This window comes from Sinocyclocheilus rhinocerous, unplaced genomic scaffold (assembly GCF_001515625.1).
Source record: "Sinocyclocheilus rhinocerous isolate Xijiao unplaced genomic scaffold, SAMN03320098_v1.1 scaffold1473, whole genome shotgun sequence".
In the NCBI taxonomy this organism is placed as follows: Eukaryota; Metazoa; Chordata; class Actinopteri; order Cypriniformes; family Cyprinidae; genus Sinocyclocheilus; species Sinocyclocheilus rhinocerous.
In genome coordinates, this window is record NW_015638582.1 from 651,843 (window position 1) to 669,895 (window position 18,053).

The window sequence follows — 18,053 nt, forward strand, 5'->3', positions numbered from 1 at the left end:
TCACATTCAGTTTCCCCATTACATGCTATGGGCTTTTTGATTTGCATAAAAACTACTCATATAAATGAGCACTATGGATGTGTTCAACACAGTGCTGTCGTAGCACATGGTGCATAGCGCTATTTTGCTGCATTCCGCTAGCTTCAACAGGCACAGCAACATTATATTTAAAGTAATTACTATCATACAGTAGTGCCAGTGTGATTCATTTAAAATGCTGTCACACATGATGAATGCCTGTGTTACATAAATTCTCTGCAGGTTTACTTTGACCCTTTAGGACTTCCTATCACTAAAGATTGCAAATAGCAACCATCATATATTCTATTGTTATTTTGTCTGTCTGTCTCTCTCTCTCTCTCTCTCTCTCTCTCTCTGTGTGTGTGTATATATATATGTGTGTGTGTGTGTATATATATATATATATATATATATATATATATAATTACAATAACAATATTTATTTCTATTATATAATTATATATATAAATTCGTTCTTTCTTGATCATGTCCATGCTGCCCTTGATTGGATAAAACTATTGTCTTTGAGGTGATTAAAATCTTTTAAAATCTTCCCAACAACAATTCCTAAAAACATCTAAGAATTAATCAGGTAGGTGAGTTATATATTTCCTAATAAAAGTGTTGTGCAATTATTTTCTGCAAGAATCTCTACTGACAACATGACACAGAAACAGCATCCTTTCCAAGCCGCAAAACAACTCTTTTGTATGTTACCCAAGGACTACTCAAAACTAAGTAGTTAGTAACTAACTAAGGGAGCAGGTGTTGCAGATGTTTCTCTCGCTACTGCAGTATAAAATACATTGTGTTACATACAGAAATACCTTTAGTACTAGAAGAGAGGTTGCAGGGGAATGACAGCAGAATGAGGGGGCAACATGGGCGGAAAAACTGCAGGGCGCGGCAGGGCGTGAAACGTCACAGTCATTGGGTGAATACTAGGGGGCGCCACCACCTGTACCTGCGGAGGGGTCACAAATGGAGGTCCTGCGGATGGACAGATCTCCGGCCCCAGAGGGAGTCGAGAAACAGGCACTACCTGGGGGTAGATAGGGGGTTGTGGGGGCAGGAATGCGGCGTGGTGCTGTAGTATGGTGTGACGTATTGTGATGGAGCCAGAAGGCATTGAGGACGACAGGTGAACTGGATGGAGGACAGCAGATGACATGGGCAGATGTGGCCTGGGCAGGACAGATTTGAGCTTGGTAGGGAACACCTGCTGGTGTAGCACCTGTCCGTGGCTCTGGATCTGCAAGAGGCAGCGTCTCTCCATACTGTCTGAGGGGGCCTGGAAAGATGGAGAGGGTTGGAACAGGCTGCTGGTGGTGTGGAAGCACTCTCTTAACTTCTCCTTAGCCTGAATGCCTAGGTGAAATCTTTGCAGTGGGGTCTGAAGGCTGTGCTGACATGATTTGTCGTGAGTGGCTTTTTCAGTCCTCTGCAGAGCTAAATCTCTTACATCGTGCAGGCAGGCCTGAGCAGCCACTGAATACTTGTTACAGTTCTTTAAGGGGGTTTGTGCTGCTTTAGACTCGCTACTGTGGATGTTCCTATTCTCCTTTGTTGGCTCCTTCGAGAGCTTTGAATCTGTCTCCAGTAGAGTTAGACTGCCCTTGGTGCATGAAGCATTGATCTGAGAGGAGGAGCTCCGCTGCCAGTCACTGCTTTCCTTCACAGTATGACCCAGGGCACTGCTAATGGAAGTAAATGTCTGAGAATCAACCGCACCGCTCTCTCCATCATCAATACTGCATGAGATTTGGTCTGACCCGTTCGAGCTGTCACACGCGCCTTTTAAAACAAGGCATTTCATGCTTGACTCCTCTGCAGCCTTGTCCTGTTCTTCCAGAACACTGTTCGTAACAATGGGGCATTCATTTGCAAGGCATGTGGTTTGATCTTGGACATGTGACAGCCTCTGTCTTTTCCTTCTAGTCCCGTGCTCACAACAGGTAAGTTCTGTACACCCATCAGAAATCTCTGCCGGTGATTGACAGGGGTCGTAAGACTCGTCTCTGTCGCTTAGAGAATCTGTATGCCTTCTTTTCGAAGTTTGTCCTTCACATGGTCCAGTCTCTGGTAATGGCGGTGTCTCTTCTCGACACCCTTCGGCTGCACTGGATCTCTGAGAGTGAGATGCATCCTGGCTGTGGGAACACTGTCCTGTGGTCGTTAGCTCCCCTGCAGCTGGATTGTCAGGCTTTTCCCTGCTGTTCCCAAGCACCTTTTCACTATCGGCACAGAACTCATCAGAGAGAATGATGCAGCCTGCTGAGCCGTTTATGTTGGCTGATGCCTCCTGCCTCCTGCCTCCCACCCCTTCCTCAACTACAGGAGCTACGCTGCTGTCCTCAGCCTGATTTTGAGCTGATTGCTTTGACTTCTCTAATGGATGCACTTGCTGTGAAGTGGTGCCTCTAAATTGGCTATCAAGTCCTTCCACACACTCAGGTCGTCTGTGGAATTTCTTGGATTTCACCATATTGGTCTCTGTCTCCCGGTGTCTGTCTCTCCTCCTCTTCCGCCTCCTCCGCTTCCTTTTGCAGTGGCTCCTGTAATGACGTCGGTCCCTGGCCCGCAATTTCTCTTCTGCCCTCTTACTTGCGTGGATCCAATCTTTGGAACGTCTACACCTGTCATGTGTTTTCAGCCTGACACAACTCTCTGTGTCACTTGAATACTGATAACACTTTCTGACCTTGCCTTCAGGTCCTTGGCTGGGACTGTTTCTGGGGCTGGCTGTGGATTCCTCAATGTGCTTGTCAGAGTGGCAGGGTTTGAAACCTGAGCAGACAGATAATTCCTCATCAGTTTTGGGCTCAGTCATCTCCTGAGTGTCAGCAGACCTTCTAATCCGTGACCTCTTGAAGTCAAAATGGAGGGGGTTGCAACTGAAAGACAGGGACGGCTCTGTCCTTGTGAAGGTCACCATCTCTGAGGGCCACTGGAAGATGGTGTTTCCGTCCCTGCTTATGACAGAGAAAAAAGGCTGGCTGGGTTTTGTGAATGGGTAAGGTGTCTTTGCAGTTGCATCCTCCACTTGCTCTTGTTGTTGAGGGGAATCGTTCTTATGTGGCACATCTGAGATATTCTTTTCTGGAGGCTCACTGATGGTCGAGTGCCCCTTCTCTGTAATGCCGCTCTCCTCTACTGTCACATCCTCAGAGGTCTCAGGTTTACTTTCAGCAATGCTGCTTTTCAGACTCTCAACAGAGTCCTCAGAGTCAAGAACAATATCAGACCTGTTTAAATGAAAAGAGGAAGTGTTTAAGAGGGAGACAGCCGGACTGGGCACATCCTCTGAGTAAACGAGCAAAGCACACAAATCTGAGGCTGTTGATGAGGGGCTCTCCCTCGCCACAGGCGTATCTGATGACCCCTGACTTCCGGCGCTGTCACTTTTTTGGAAGTGCTTGCCTTGCTGTGTGCCAGTGCTGTAAATTGCCTCCTCACAATTTAGTACTTTTTCCTCCGTGGGGGAGCCGGGGAGGTCAAGCTCGACAAGGGGTGCTCTGAGTCTTTGTCTGCGGCTCCGCTCCATCGATCCTTCTTCCATGCTCTCACAGAAAACCGCCGCTGATGACTCAAGCTTAACAGATGCTTTCTTTGGAAAGGAAAAAGAGAATGCAATTTTGCGTCTGAAAGTTTGCTTTTTGGACCTCCCATTGTAAGGCCACTGTGACTGCTTACTAGCTAAGCCACAACCACTGGAATGGATCTGACCCCCTAGATCTTGAGCTACACAGCTTTGGTTCTCTTCTTGGGCATCATCACAGCAGGACTCCCTGAAAGAACCTTCCACTGCCACCGTGGTAGACTTGAACATAGGACCACTTCCTGGGGCACTGTACCAGAAAAGACAGGAATATATAGATTATACTTTATTTTAAGGTGTCCTTCTTACAGTGTATTTATACATTTAAGTACTGAGTAATATTAACTACATGTACATACTACATGGTTAGGATTAGGGTAATTTATTGTTATTATAATAGTAAGAACAAGTAACACGTGTAACAATGTGTTACCAAGATATTAGGTGTCTTTAAATACTAGGTAATTAATAATAAAACAATGAATTGATAGGTACAGTGTATCTATTGTGTTCATGTTGAATTACTAAACACTTTTGCTGCTATTGAGCTGGGAAACATGTAAGGTTAAATATATTTAAATAAAATTATATTTAATATTATAAAAATATATTATAAAAATATATTTAAATGCATGTGCCAGGTTCAATTACACTTTTAACTAACCCAAAAAAAGGGGCTGATAATGAGGATTAGACTTCACAGGGGAAAAAGATTGCACCATGGTATCCAAGAATATCTGACAATAAAATGACATCTTGCGTGCTTAGATGGAAGCAAGAACATCTGATGTTTTGTTGAAAGAAGTGAACATGATCAACGTGACAAAATTTGATTAGTGACTTAAAAATAGTGCAGAAACTTAATTATACAGATTTTCTGACTTTTAGACCCCATTCTATATGTATACACTGGCACATTGTATATAAATAACATGAAATAACAATATATGGAAATAACAATTTAACAAAACGTCCCCCACCATTGAACCTCTCTGCGTTGCTCAGCGAGCTCATGTAGGCGTCTGAGAGCTCTCTCCTGTTTCCTCTCATCCTTCCTGGATTTGGAGGCCACATTGCGGGCAAACTCTCTCTGCTTCAGTTCCTTCAGCCTCTGAGGGGGGACAAAATATATCTCATTCATTCACCTATCTCAGTATGTCAACCACGCCAAAGCAACAAAAGCTATTTGAATAATAATCCTCTTTGAGACCATAAATCTTTTTTCCATGCTTTAACAACCTTTCATTATGAAGACTGGGTATCGCTGTTTATCACACGATGAGGGATACACAGCAAAAATGATTAAAAATCTCTTCAAGAGAGAAGCAAGGTAATTAAGGTGTTTGCACACCAATGTTATGTTTCATCAAGTCCATTTTCTGTGCAAATGAAAAGAAGCTGAGGATGAGGTTGCTAAACTCCATGAAATTGTCCTATTTATTTTAGATAAAACTCTGTGATGCTAATTTGCATTTGTTTCCTGGTCTGAAAGGCTTTGTGCTTTGAATGCAAGATTGATGGAAGCCGCCATGACAGGGCCATAAATGCATCTCAGGTAGTGAGATGTATCGATTAGGATTACGTCTGAACATACAGTGTCCACTTACATTAAGTCAGTTAGATAATCTAAATTAACTTCCATTAATTATACACAAGGATATGATATTTATGGATGTTTAAAGACCACACTCCTTTTGATAGCACTAGACGTCTCCAAGCAACAACCAGCTCTAGAACAGTTATCACATCCAATTAATCCTGAAAGCTTTCATTCAATTATCCATTAATACTTGATGCTTAGCTTTAAGACAGATGACGAGCTCTTCTGAAAAGCATCTTTATAGAACAATGAACTATGTCTTGTACTTTGGCCAGGCAGATTTCGTGTTAGCGCAAGCTGAAAGTAAAAACAGTGATGGCTTCTCCAGGCAGCCAAGAAGAGTCATCTGGCCCAACATTACGCATTCCACTCAGGTTGCACAGTTATACACAGTTCAGTGGCGCTGTAACCTCTCCTATTTGAGAAGGCTTCAGTGATTGCATTTACCGTAGTTGGGGCTCATAGTCAGGGGAACGCGAGGCGGTCACATCAGATATAATTTTGTCATGTTAAAGGGCCGCTCAGTGTGGAGTGGGCACATCAGGGTAACTAGTTTGATCCCATCAGGATAGGGTCTCTTTGTGCACCTGCCCTCTATCCTTCAGCGCCTATCTTGTCGCTCTCTGCCGGCACAGTATGGGCAAACTCAGGCATGATGCACTGCGCTGGTTCGCTGTCAGCCAGCCTTGCAGAAAATAACAAACAGGTTGGCATGGGCTATATTTATTTGACTCTCAGGTGCATTTCTTGGAGCTGTTCTTCATTGATTGTTAATGTATTTGGCGAGAGAAGCTCTGGAATGAGCTGTTAATGCATGTAGCCTGTATTTCATATGATTGGATGTGGTTACATCATTTATAGTAGGATGCAGCCCTGATGCGAGAGAGCAAATGCCCAGTGAATCCTTTCATGTACAGTGGGGGCAGACATGACTGACAGGCCACTTGAGAATGAATGAAAATTTTAACACAGTAATTTTTTGACCGGACATGTATTCTTAATTAAAAGCAACATTGAGACCAGTCAGAGGCAGACAGTGAAGTCTTGGCAGTGATGATTCACACACTGACAGGAACACCAGGCTTTTCTGTAGCTCTGGGCTTCCTGTGGGGCCGTGAGTCTCCCGTACTCCATTATATTCTCAGCAGACATGCTCTGCCAGCTCCTGAGGGTTGCTGGGAAATTGTGCTATTCATCCATCAACCCCATTCGTGGAGAAGCTGAATGGTAGCATGCGCCCGTGCTGTAGAATAGTTTGAACCGTGCAGATAGGAGGCTATGTGATAAACACATCTGAACGACACAAACTAGCAAGTGTAGCACCCATATCAGAGAGCGAGGGGGAGTGGCTTTTTTCTTCATAATCCGTTCATTTTGCTCCTTTTGCTGTGTTCAATAGCAAGGTCATGGGTGGAGGGTTTGTAGATGGTGTTCAGTCAATAGTTCAGTGAGCCTTGTTATTGACAGCGCAGCAGGCCCCAGAGACTCCGTGCATTTACTTTCTGAGTGAGTCAGAGCACAGGGGTCAGGGCCGATATCAAACAGCAGGACAAGTGGTGGAATTAAAGCTTTAACAGGTTATTAAAGGTTACACTGCTATTTTTGGATGCTGGGGGCTCTTAAATCAACATATACTGAGTGTGAAACTGCACTGAAGTTATGATACATTTGTTTGCTGCAGAATATCTCAGAACTGAAGAATTCAATTTTATGAATTACAACTGAAACAATTTTAACAAATAGGCAATGCATTCTGGGAAGTGGAGTGTTCTTCCACCCTGCTCTATCAATCCATCCATTCATCCCTCCAAAAAAAAAAAAGGTTCCAAAGAAGAGTTTTTACAGCGATGCCACAGGAGAACCATTTTGGGTTCCCCAAAGTAAACAATTTGAAAAAGAACCATGTTTTTCCTAGTCTAAAGAACATTTGAATAATCTAAAGAACCTTTTTTTCCATTATAAAGAACCTTTAGTGCAATGGAAAATTTCCATGGATGGTTCTTCTTAAAACCATTAGATGCAATAAAGAACCTTTATTTTTAAGAGTGTATCTACATTTTTATTTTGACCTGTTAACTTTTGAATGATGCTCTCAACGATCTGTTTGCTATCTATTACTTTCGTTCACCTACAATACTCAGATATGTATAATATTCATATGCCTCAGTGAACCTGGTTACTGATGAGACCAAATGCATTCCAATTGAGCTATTCTTAGCAAAAGTGCATGGATGTTGGCTTTATGGCTTAATAAATTTGCCGTGCTTAAGAACAGGTCAACAAAGCTAGCACTCTAACTTGTTTATGCAGCATGCTGCTGTGGAAATAGATTTAACGCTGTCCTGAGAAAAGGGGATAAACAACAGGAACAAACAACAACAAAGCACAAGGACTTCCAATTGTCCTGCCTGCTTTTGATCTATGACCTTCTAAATTAAAACTCCATAAGACCACCACCACTCCACTGCCTCTGTGTCAAAGGGGAAGCCATTTGTCTTGTGCTGTACATGTGTGCTACAAAATCCATTTGTTGTCGTCTTCTAAAACACTTTATTATTGCTATGCATTGCATCAGTGGAAGTCTCAAGGGGCAGACAACAGGCCCATTACCTGCTTGTGAGCGTGGTCATACGAGTTGATGTGGTTGTCAAACTCTTTATGCTTGTAATACTGTTTGTCACACAGCTGACAGTAGAAGTTGGCCTTGAGGTCCTCCAGGGCTTTGGCCAAGGTTTTCTCCTTCTCAGCATAATCCTGGAGCAAAAGGAAACATAAGGAAGCATAATCCATCAGGATAATAGCTTGCAGCTTGTTTAAAAATGCTTTACGAAATCACATACAGTAATTTAGAGTGACACTCTGTCATGTAATGTCCTTTATTAGGTTCTTGACTTGAGACATAGAAGATGTTTTTAGAGTTTTTTCACCTTTCTTATGACCCCAAATATACTGAGAAGAAAGATTGTGATAAGAAAAACCATTATACAAGACACAAAACTTTTAAATATTGTTATTTTGTACATGTATAGCCATTAGTGAGAAGACTATCGCCCTGCAAGAAACTCTTTATTTCCTAGATATGGTCAGATAAACTCACAAATATACACACAAATATTGGTAGACAAATGTATGTATATAGTACACATGTTGCTGTCATATTGATATATATTCATAACTTGTGAGGGTGAATATTTGTGGTGCTCTTCTTTGAAAATGATGCTCATATATCCAAACTCAGTTCCCATGATGCCATCCTCATTTTCTTCCTTTTCTTTAATACTCTTTATTAAATATTGATTTACAACAAATCTTAGATGGGAATACTTTCACCAGGGGCAGACTGTATTTCAAATCTAATTTCTTTAAAGCTCTGGATATATGGAAACGTGCGGATTTAAAAACAAGAAGCAAAAAAAAACAACAACCTCTACTCCCAAAAGGTCTCCAATCTAAATGACCGCAGGGAAAAGGAAAAGCACTTGCATTTTAATTGGAATCAGTTTACCATAAAACCCATCGCAGAGTCAAACGTGAGCCTGTCACTTCTGTGAAGAACAGCACATGGAGGAGGACTAGTAAATCAGTCAAGGATGATTAAGTCAACTATCAAACTTGTCAACCAGAATGAGATGGACAATAAATGATATACGATTGTCATCATCAAAGCCGACAAACATATGCTTGGTGTTATTACTGACATGATCGTGAGCTTTTCACAACTGCATCAAACCCATTAGACTGAGAGACAGGGAAGCCCGGCCCATTCAAATGATCTGATGTCCTGTGAAAATTGTCTCTCACTCATCTTAGGTGAGAATACGCTGCTGCTAAACACTGGTCTGTGATATGCAAAAATAATAACATCCCTCTCATTCACTCCCACTGCGAGACAGCATGAAATAATTGGCGTGTAATTGTATTTAATAAGTGGCTAGCTTACAGGTAATGAAAACTGAATCGCTTGATTAGTTGGATGTGCTAGGAAAAGTGACCCTTATTTTCTTTTGCTCAATAGCACTGAAAGCTTAGACCAAAATCAGTCACTATATCAGGAAATGGTTATGCCTTTTGGGAAAATCCTTCCGTGAGCATCTGTGCTGGTGCGAAGCAAGCTCGTGTTTTTATAGACTTATTAGCAACCCACTGCATCTCAAGAAAACAGCTCAGTCAAGGGAGTTTTCACCAAAAAAAAAAAAAAAAGTTGGCTTTAGCAACTTTTCTACTTGAAAGTGTGAGGGAGCAAAATTAAACAACAGAGCTAATATGTGGAGAAAAGAAAAGAAAAAGCGAAAGATGTGGTGTGAAGCTGTGAACTCATTTATACAGCAGATAGATCGAATCACTGCATGGGGGAAAGCAGCCATTTAACAACAACTTTGTGTCAAGCTGAGAAATCCCCCATTCCTCTCTGTTCCTTTCAATATTTCAAAATAGAATGAGGTTGTCCTCAAGGGCATGTGACCATATGTAAAATCTGAGGGTAATAAAAAAAAAATAATTCATAATAAAAACAAAACAAATTCATGATTTTTAGTGGTACTTCCTAAGGCAAACATCACTATTTCTGTTTCACACTTAGAACAATACTTAGTATTAAATTACGGCACATAATGCATCTCCCACTGTTTATACAAACATAACAGATACCTGAAATCATGCAGAGAGTTGATAAGAGGTGTGCTATTACTTTTCTAAGTTATCTAACTTGCAATTTTTGCCTGGCAGACAATAAAACAGGTGAAAAATCCCATAAACTTGCATTGAAGGCAGGGTCAGAGCCATATTTAGTCACCAGGATATCATAGAAATTTGGGGGTGGGCTCAAAGCCCACCTAGCACCAGCCTAGTGACCACCCAGGCACATAAACTTAGCCTCCATCTTAAGACTGTTTCTTAAGAACATATTTGACAAACTAAACGGTAACCAAGGGGTAATCAGTATTTTTTTTTTCAGATTCAAATTAGTCCAATGTACCTTTTATGTAACTGACTTAAAAAGTTATGATCAGTCTTAAGGAAAAAATTAGATAATTAACTTGTAAGACTATTCCAAGCATTTTATGCAACCCGCCACAGAACACACTAGAAACTGCATAGCAACACCTTGTGACTGATTGATTGAATGAATGAATGAATAAGTAAATAAATAAATATTGGGAAACACTTTAGTATAGGGACCAATTCTCACTACTAACTAGTTGCTTATTAGCATGCCTATTATTAACATATTGGGTGTTTATTAGTACTTATATCCTGCATGACCATATTCTACATCTCTAATCCTACCCAATACCTAAACTTAACAACTACCTTCCTAACAACTATTAATAAGCAGCAAATTAGGAGCTTATTGAGGCAAAAGTCGTAGTTAATGGTTTGTTAATAGAACTGAACCTTAAAATAAAGTGTGACCAAATATTGTAGGTAGAATGAATTCATTATTTTTATTTTTGTGACTAAACTAATAACAGAGAACTATATTAAAACACCAGCTGCTTGCATTATAAGTATGTTTTTGCACTGGCACTTCAGTCTCACAGCACCAGTCTATTGGTTTCTGTAGGCCATGCACAAAAATCAACAATCAACAATCAATCAAATCTTTCCAGCACATTAAACACTGTTGTGAGTCCTGTGTAAGTGATTGCAGACTCTGTGCATTATAAAATCATTGTAAACATTTGCCACCCCCGATGCCCTAAGCACAAAAACGAAACTCCAGTCTCAGCTCATGATTCCAGCAGTCTAGGTGTTAAGGTGCAGTGGATGGGGAAATAAAGATCGTCCTCAATCTTTTAAACGCAGTCTCAAGACTACTCTAACGCAGGAATAATTAATGCGGGCCACATTTAGAAACATTTTGCAAACTAAACATTTGCCTTTTGTTTAATATTTGTAGCAGCAGACTTCTTCAATCTGGCATTCCATTAAAACATCAAAAGACAAGGGTATTTACATATAGTGGATTACTGCCTGACTTAAAACAAATCCTGCGATGGGTTGACACACAGGGGGTGTTCATATAAATAGCACACTTCTGAAGCATCACAATGCATCTCCAAAATCTGAAGCGATACTTAACATGGCTTCTCTTTTGACTGAACATCAAGCATGAGAACACGAAGCGCTGAAGATCAAGTGGCTCTTTGTGCATTTATGGGACTGCCTAACAAGGTCAACCACAAGGGTGGGAACCACAAAGACACCTCACATCAGAAATGTATTGAAACATAAAGACAAAATATGATTGACATGAGTGGTGATCAGAGAGACTGTGATTGCTCTTTTTATAGCACACCTGGGTTATGAGAGATGTCTTTTATGTGGCGTAGAAAAGGGGCAATTTCTGAGCAGATGGTTGAGAGAGCATATTTAGGTGCAAATAGAGAAAATGAAGATGGTCCTTTACAAAATAACATCAAGTGATTAATGAATTAAACAGTAAATTAAACCCTGTCTCAAATAACATTAATTAAAAACAACGTGTTGATTAATTAATGCACATTTCCAGAAGCCTTAGAACAATATCTAGTCAAGAAAATCAAAAATTCAATTTCATCAGGGATCGTTTCATTTTTACAGATTCTCGCATAATTTATGAGGAAAAAGAAAATATTAACTTTGCATATTGCTCACGGGCAAATCTGTTGTAAATCTCATGCATATTTTCAGCCTGTTCTATTGAAGACTCGACAGTCTTCTATAATAACCAGCAGTGATGGCAACACTTCACAAATCACATAGATGAGAGCTGCTTCATACTAACAAATACCAAACACCGTTATTCAATCTGACCTGGAGTGAAATTGTCACAAGTATGTCATGAGCACAGCAACATATGATTGCCCATTTTATATACATATCAAACCTGCTCAGTGTTCAGCAACGCAGATGAATTATGAACTACAATGATACACAGATGGTAGACGGTTCTACCAGGAGTCATTTAAACACAACAACAATACTTTTGACTGGGCGCAAGAAACCAGTCCTACCAGATGTATTATTATTATTATTATTAATAATAATAATAATAATAATAATAACTACTACATTTTCATTCAATATTACTTTTTAATAATTACAATTACTACAATATTATTATTATTATTATTATTATTAAAATGTAATATACAATAAATGTTAACAATTTTAACAGTCTTATAATTGTAAAACAAAGTTAGGTGCAAGAAGCCAATCTTACCAGAAATTATTTTATAATAATAATAATAATAATAATAATAGTAATAATAATAATAATCATAATCATAATAATAATAAGAAGAAAATAATAATCTACTACATTTTCATACATTATTACTTTTTAATAATTACAAATATTACAATAATATTTATTATTAGTATTATTATTATGAATAATAATAAAATATAATATACAATAAATCTTAAAAGTACTGAGAGCAGAGTCAGTTTAACAATTTTAACAGTCTTATCATTTTAAAACAAAATTATGACTGGGTGCAAGATGCCAATCCTACCAGAGGTTAGTTTAATATAATAATAATAATAATAATAATAATAATCTGATACATTTTCATACAATATTACTTTTTAATAATTACAATTACTACAGTATTCTTCTTCTTATTATTATTATGATTAAAATATAATATACAATAAACCTTAAAAGTACTGAAAGCAGTACCAAAATTATTATTGGGCGCAAGAAACCTTGAATAAAATTATATGTGGTGAAAAATGCTATAGGATAAGAAAATTATGGCATATGGTTCCTTTAAATATGACATTGCATTTTCTTGCTGCCTCTAATTGCATTGTTCTGCGTGTTTAAACAGTGTCAATTATCAAAGAGCCCAGAATGATTCAGTTCTTGATTATCACATTTTCTCATTCACACCTTTTAAAATTCAAATTCAAATATACACTGTACACATTGTGTTCCAATTCAAGCTAGAGGAAACCACAACACCGACTCTGCTGGCTGGCGGAACCATAGCGTAAATGTATTTTGACATGATCCGCTTGTTTCCGCCCACACAAGTAGTTTTAGAGGAGTAATTTTACTCTTCCTCGAGCGGATCGGTTGTGATGGAACATTGACTGTACTGTTCTCAATACACTGCTCTAATAGCACACAACTCACTACTGCATCTACAGTTCATAGACGAGACAATGCAAGGTTCAAGCCACACTTCACGGCAATGCGAGGTGAAGTCATTTTTACTAACTGCACACTCTGACTTTGAAGCAGCGTAATAACCCAACAGGCTCCAGTCTTAATAATGATGCAGTGGCATTTTACGCTGAAGACTGCGGGAGAGCGAGATCTCTCCGAGCCGACGCTTACATCTCGCCTGTTGTGATTAATTGTATCCCTTCTGGTGGGATTCCTGTTGGCTATTGTTTCTAAATTGCTGACGCACACAGAATCTATCTCCATTATTGACTGAAGAGTCTCCTCTAGAGGGCATGATGGGAGCTCCTGCATTTGTCTCCAGCTTTCGCTCACTGTAATGTGCTCTTCCAACAACCACCTGATTACGACACGTAATTGTATGAGGATTAAGAAAAAGTGTTGTGGGTGTCTAGGGAACAACACATTTGATAAGATTTGAAATAACACAATTTTCCACAAATGACAACACGATGGTGCACTGCTCCTAGGACAATGCCATAACTGCACTAGAAATCTGAGAATATACTTATAATCAGCATGCATTTATGATTTGTGGATTGGAGTTTTAATTGGATTTTAATAGTGCAGTGTGCATACAATTGAGCTATTGAAATTGAATGGAATCTATATATGCTTTGGTTACTTTATGTAAGAAGCTAGGAGGTCAGCTGAACCATTGTCTTGCATTTTAAAGTGATGGTAAAGCAAGTGACTGTTTCCCCAGGCTTAAGTAAATCGCAAGAGATACTTGAACTTTGTCTACTGTAACTTGACTAACTTGCAATGCATTTATTCTATTAAGGGCGAAGAGGGTACATCAGCCTCATTTAGCACAGGGTTTCAAAACAGCCTTCAACTGAGTTTTGTCATGGGAAGCACTGCATATAAGAGCCAGGCATTACCGTTACTGCTGAATAAACATTGCTGAAGGGATGTACAGTATCGCACACTGTATAGCAGTGCATATACCATTCATATTCATAAGCTGCAAGTTCAGGATGCTGTGAATGCATAAACAAACACAGGGTGCTATTTTCACGTTTGTATGTATGTGTCTTCCTGTTTTTATTAGAGAGATTAAGATGTAGGTTTAGAATTAGATTAACTATCAACAATAAATAAAACTGTCAATAATTTCTTGAAAAGAAAAGACAGAATAAAAACTTTTCAGTTGTTTGGTAGATAATGGATGAACTTGTGGGAGGACAAAGACAGATACTGAGCTCAAAAGATGGTTTTCATTTTAGCAATTTTTTGACTCATGTTTCAGCAACCTTGAGACTCCCTGTAAAATATTTTCCTTAATCTGTATTTTTTGCATTGTTTTCCAATAAAAAAAATATCTGAACATCATTTAAAAAGACAAATGTAAAAGCAAAATTACCAGACAAATTAAGGTTTTCATTTATTTTATTTTTTCTTTCTCCACTGGCAAATAGTTTTCTTGTTTTAACCATTAATCTAACAAGACTTAATGAGGTTTATGCAAAAAGCTAAATGCCAATGGGGGTAAGAAAATATATAAAAAATAATTTAAAATGCAGTTTAGATGTTTTTTTTTTACTGGACAACTATCCAAAAAAGGAGTCAGAAAATGACCTGTTGCAGAATTGGAAAACATTATGATCTCTTCCTGCTAAATTAAATCTCTCCATCACATTATGTGCACATTGAAATCATAGAGCACAATAGTCCATATTCTACAACCCTGTAAATTAGTTTGTTTTTCATGCACCGCTTTAAAAAACCATGTTGGGTTTTACACTAATTTCCAAACACATTTCAAGCATCATTTTTTTGCTTCGAGTAGTTGCAGAGAGTGGGCTGTAATTGGAGGCTGTGTAGACTGTAGACACAAAGCCTGGAGAGAGAAGAATCCCTGAAGACCCAAGTAAAGGATAAGTTGACTGGGACAAGGCCGATTTAGGTGCTAGATGAGAAACTCAGCCTTACACTCTCGGTTTATACATCAGGGATCTCTAAGTGTCTCATGCGAAGTTTTGTACTGAAGTGATCTGCATTACAATTTTGCCTCTATAAGTGCTAGCCCCCCGACCGGGACTGGGAGAGGATGTAGTTGAATTAAGACAAGAGAGGAGAGGGAGATCACACACGCACACACACACACACACACACACACTTACACGCAGGGCTGAGTTAAAAGCTGGTTTCCATCTGCTTTGTGCCCGTGGATTTGGGGCAGGGAGTAAAAAGAATAATTCTCTTGTAAAGACTACGATCAAATGCCCTTGACTTGCAGCTGCAATTCCTACAGGGAAGTTGCACTGACAAGGTAAAAAGTAAGAAAGAGACACACAAAAAAATAAAAGCAGTGAAAGGGTGTGGGACTACACTGACAAGCAGTCAGAGGAGATGTGCCTCCGTTTGACAGCTGCTAATTTTCCTAAGGTTGCCCTCCTATTGTGAGGGAGGTAGAGATGTGATAATTATCATCTGCAATCAACTGAGGTTATGAAGGGAACAGCGTATGTTTTTCTTTGGCTTTTCAGAGACACGACACGGGAGCTTGGATAAATCACAGGGAGCATGCAGCAATTAGAGGGACGCTTTTCTGCTTGATGAAGCTGAGCTTGATAAGCCTTTCCCAAATGTCTCAAAAAAGAAAAGAAAAAAAAAATGCAGCTGTAGTCAGGTGCTGTGAGGAAAGAAGACTGAGCGCTAATGCAACCTGTCAAAAATAGGAAACATGCTCAAATACATGATTCAAACTACACATGATTCCCTTTCATCCCTAACAGGTAATATTTGGCTTTTATTGATCCTTTGCGCGCTGAATATTGATCTACAGTGTGCCTGGGAAATCAAAGTCAGCTCATGCATGCATATTCATTTCATGCATGCATATTCATCTTAAGCATATTCATAAATAATTACATGCAGGTATTGTCATTATTATTGTTCCACACTCAAGCTGAGATGCCATATGAACCGTAAATGAGTTTCCAGATCTGAAAATTAAACCAAACGTTTGGCTGCAGAACAAAACGGAAATGGCATATGCAAAACACATCTCAAAATCAACATGAGTAGTTCTTGCAAAATTACAGAAAACATGCATAGTGGGTTTTTTAGCACATTTTCATTCAGTGGCACGCTTGTATTAACTGCAATAGAATGTGAGCTGGAACAAACTCGATTAAAAGCAACCCACAGACGACTGTGACGATGAAAGATGACTAATTTGCTAATTCCCTCATTGGCATGATGGTGTGCTGGGAGTGTGAAGAGCAGGACTTACAGGTCTGAGTGTTTCTACAGATTTCAAGCTGCAAGCTCGTAAATAAGGCAATTACTGGTGTCTCATTTCATTTTAAAGGGGTCATATGATGCGATTTCATTTTTTCCTTTCTCTTTGGAGTGTTACAAGCTCTTGGTGCATAAAGAAGATCTGTAAAGTTGCAAACACTAAAGTCTCAAATCCAAAGAGATATTCTTTATAAAAGTTAAGAGTTAGCCACACGGCCAATCACAACGCACTGGATAGTTGGCCAATCAGAGCACACCTCGCTTTTCAGACCGATTAGTTTTGTAAAAATCGACGCGTTTCAAAAAGGCGGGGCATAGAGGAGAAACAATAATGTACAGTATGTGGAAAATAATGTGTTTTTTTAACTTTAAACCGCATAAACACATTTCATTACACCAAATACACAAAATAATGTTCTTTTTAGCAGCATCATATGACCCCTTTAAGTGTTTTTTTCTACTACATGTAGGTTTGAATTTCACACTTACACTGTCAAGATGTCACAATCAAACTCTGCCCATTTTCTTAATCACTATTGGTTAGCTTCAGTCAAGGAGGTTTCTGATATCTGGAGAAACTCAGTTAGCATTCCTATTCATCCCAGTTGGTGAGTTGGCCGAGAGCTTTGGGGTTTTGCTTTGGGAACTCCCTGTGCTCATCGGACCCAAGTACCACTCATCATCATAATCATGTTTTAAACATCAAACATGAGGAGAGACTGAATGTGGAAGTGTAGAATTAGATCTTATATGACAAATCTCTCAGGTTCTACAAGGAAATCATAAAAGCATGCATACTGAGAGAACTGCTCTGATTGGCTGTGTTTTTTGGATTGACTGTCACACTACGCCTTTTTTCCATGTTCGGTAAAAAGACAAAAAGGAGGCTCTGTTATATTATAATACAATGTAATATTAGTTATAAATGCATGCTGCTTTCAAATATACAACTGCTCAAAAGTTTTGATGATTTTTTTGAAGATTTTTTTGAAGTTCTGCTTCACAAGGCTGCATTTATTTGATCAAAATACATCAATACTGTAAAATATTACTATAATTTAAAATAACTTATGTGAATGTATTTTAAAACGTAATTTATTTCTGTTATGGCAAAGCAGAATTTTCAGCATCATTACTCCAGTCTTCAGTGTCACATGATCCTTCAGAAATCCGTCTAATATGCCGATTTACTGCTCAAGAAACATTTCTTATTATTAGCAATGTTGAAATCAGTTGTGTTGCATCATATTTTTGTGCAACATACACTTTTCTTTGATGAATATGAACGGCATTTATTTGAAATATAAATCATTTGTAAAATTATAAATGTCCTTACTGTCACTTTTGTTCAATTGAATGCATCCTTGCTGAATGTATTATTTAAAACTATTGATTTCTTTTTAAATATA

General features: G+C 38.9%; 1 protein-coding gene across 1 annotated transcript in view; it reads right to left on the minus strand.

Moving 5' to 3' along the window:
* Nucleotides 1-458: 458 nt before the first annotated feature.
* znf804a (zinc finger protein 804A) overlaps nucleotides 459-18,053 on the minus strand; it is a 52,742-nt gene continuing 35,147 nt past the window's right edge. The window contains exons 2-4 of the mRNA XM_016565086.1: nucleotides 7,830-7,973; nucleotides 4,600-4,730; nucleotides 459-3,869 (exon numbers count right to left, since the gene is read on the minus strand). Coding sequence (XP_016420572.1) covers nucleotides 857-3,869; nucleotides 4,600-4,730; nucleotides 7,830-7,973 — 3,288 coding nt within the window. The 3' untranslated portion in view covers nucleotides 459-856. The remainder of the gene's footprint in view (nucleotides 3,870-4,599; nucleotides 4,731-7,829; nucleotides 7,974-18,053) is intronic.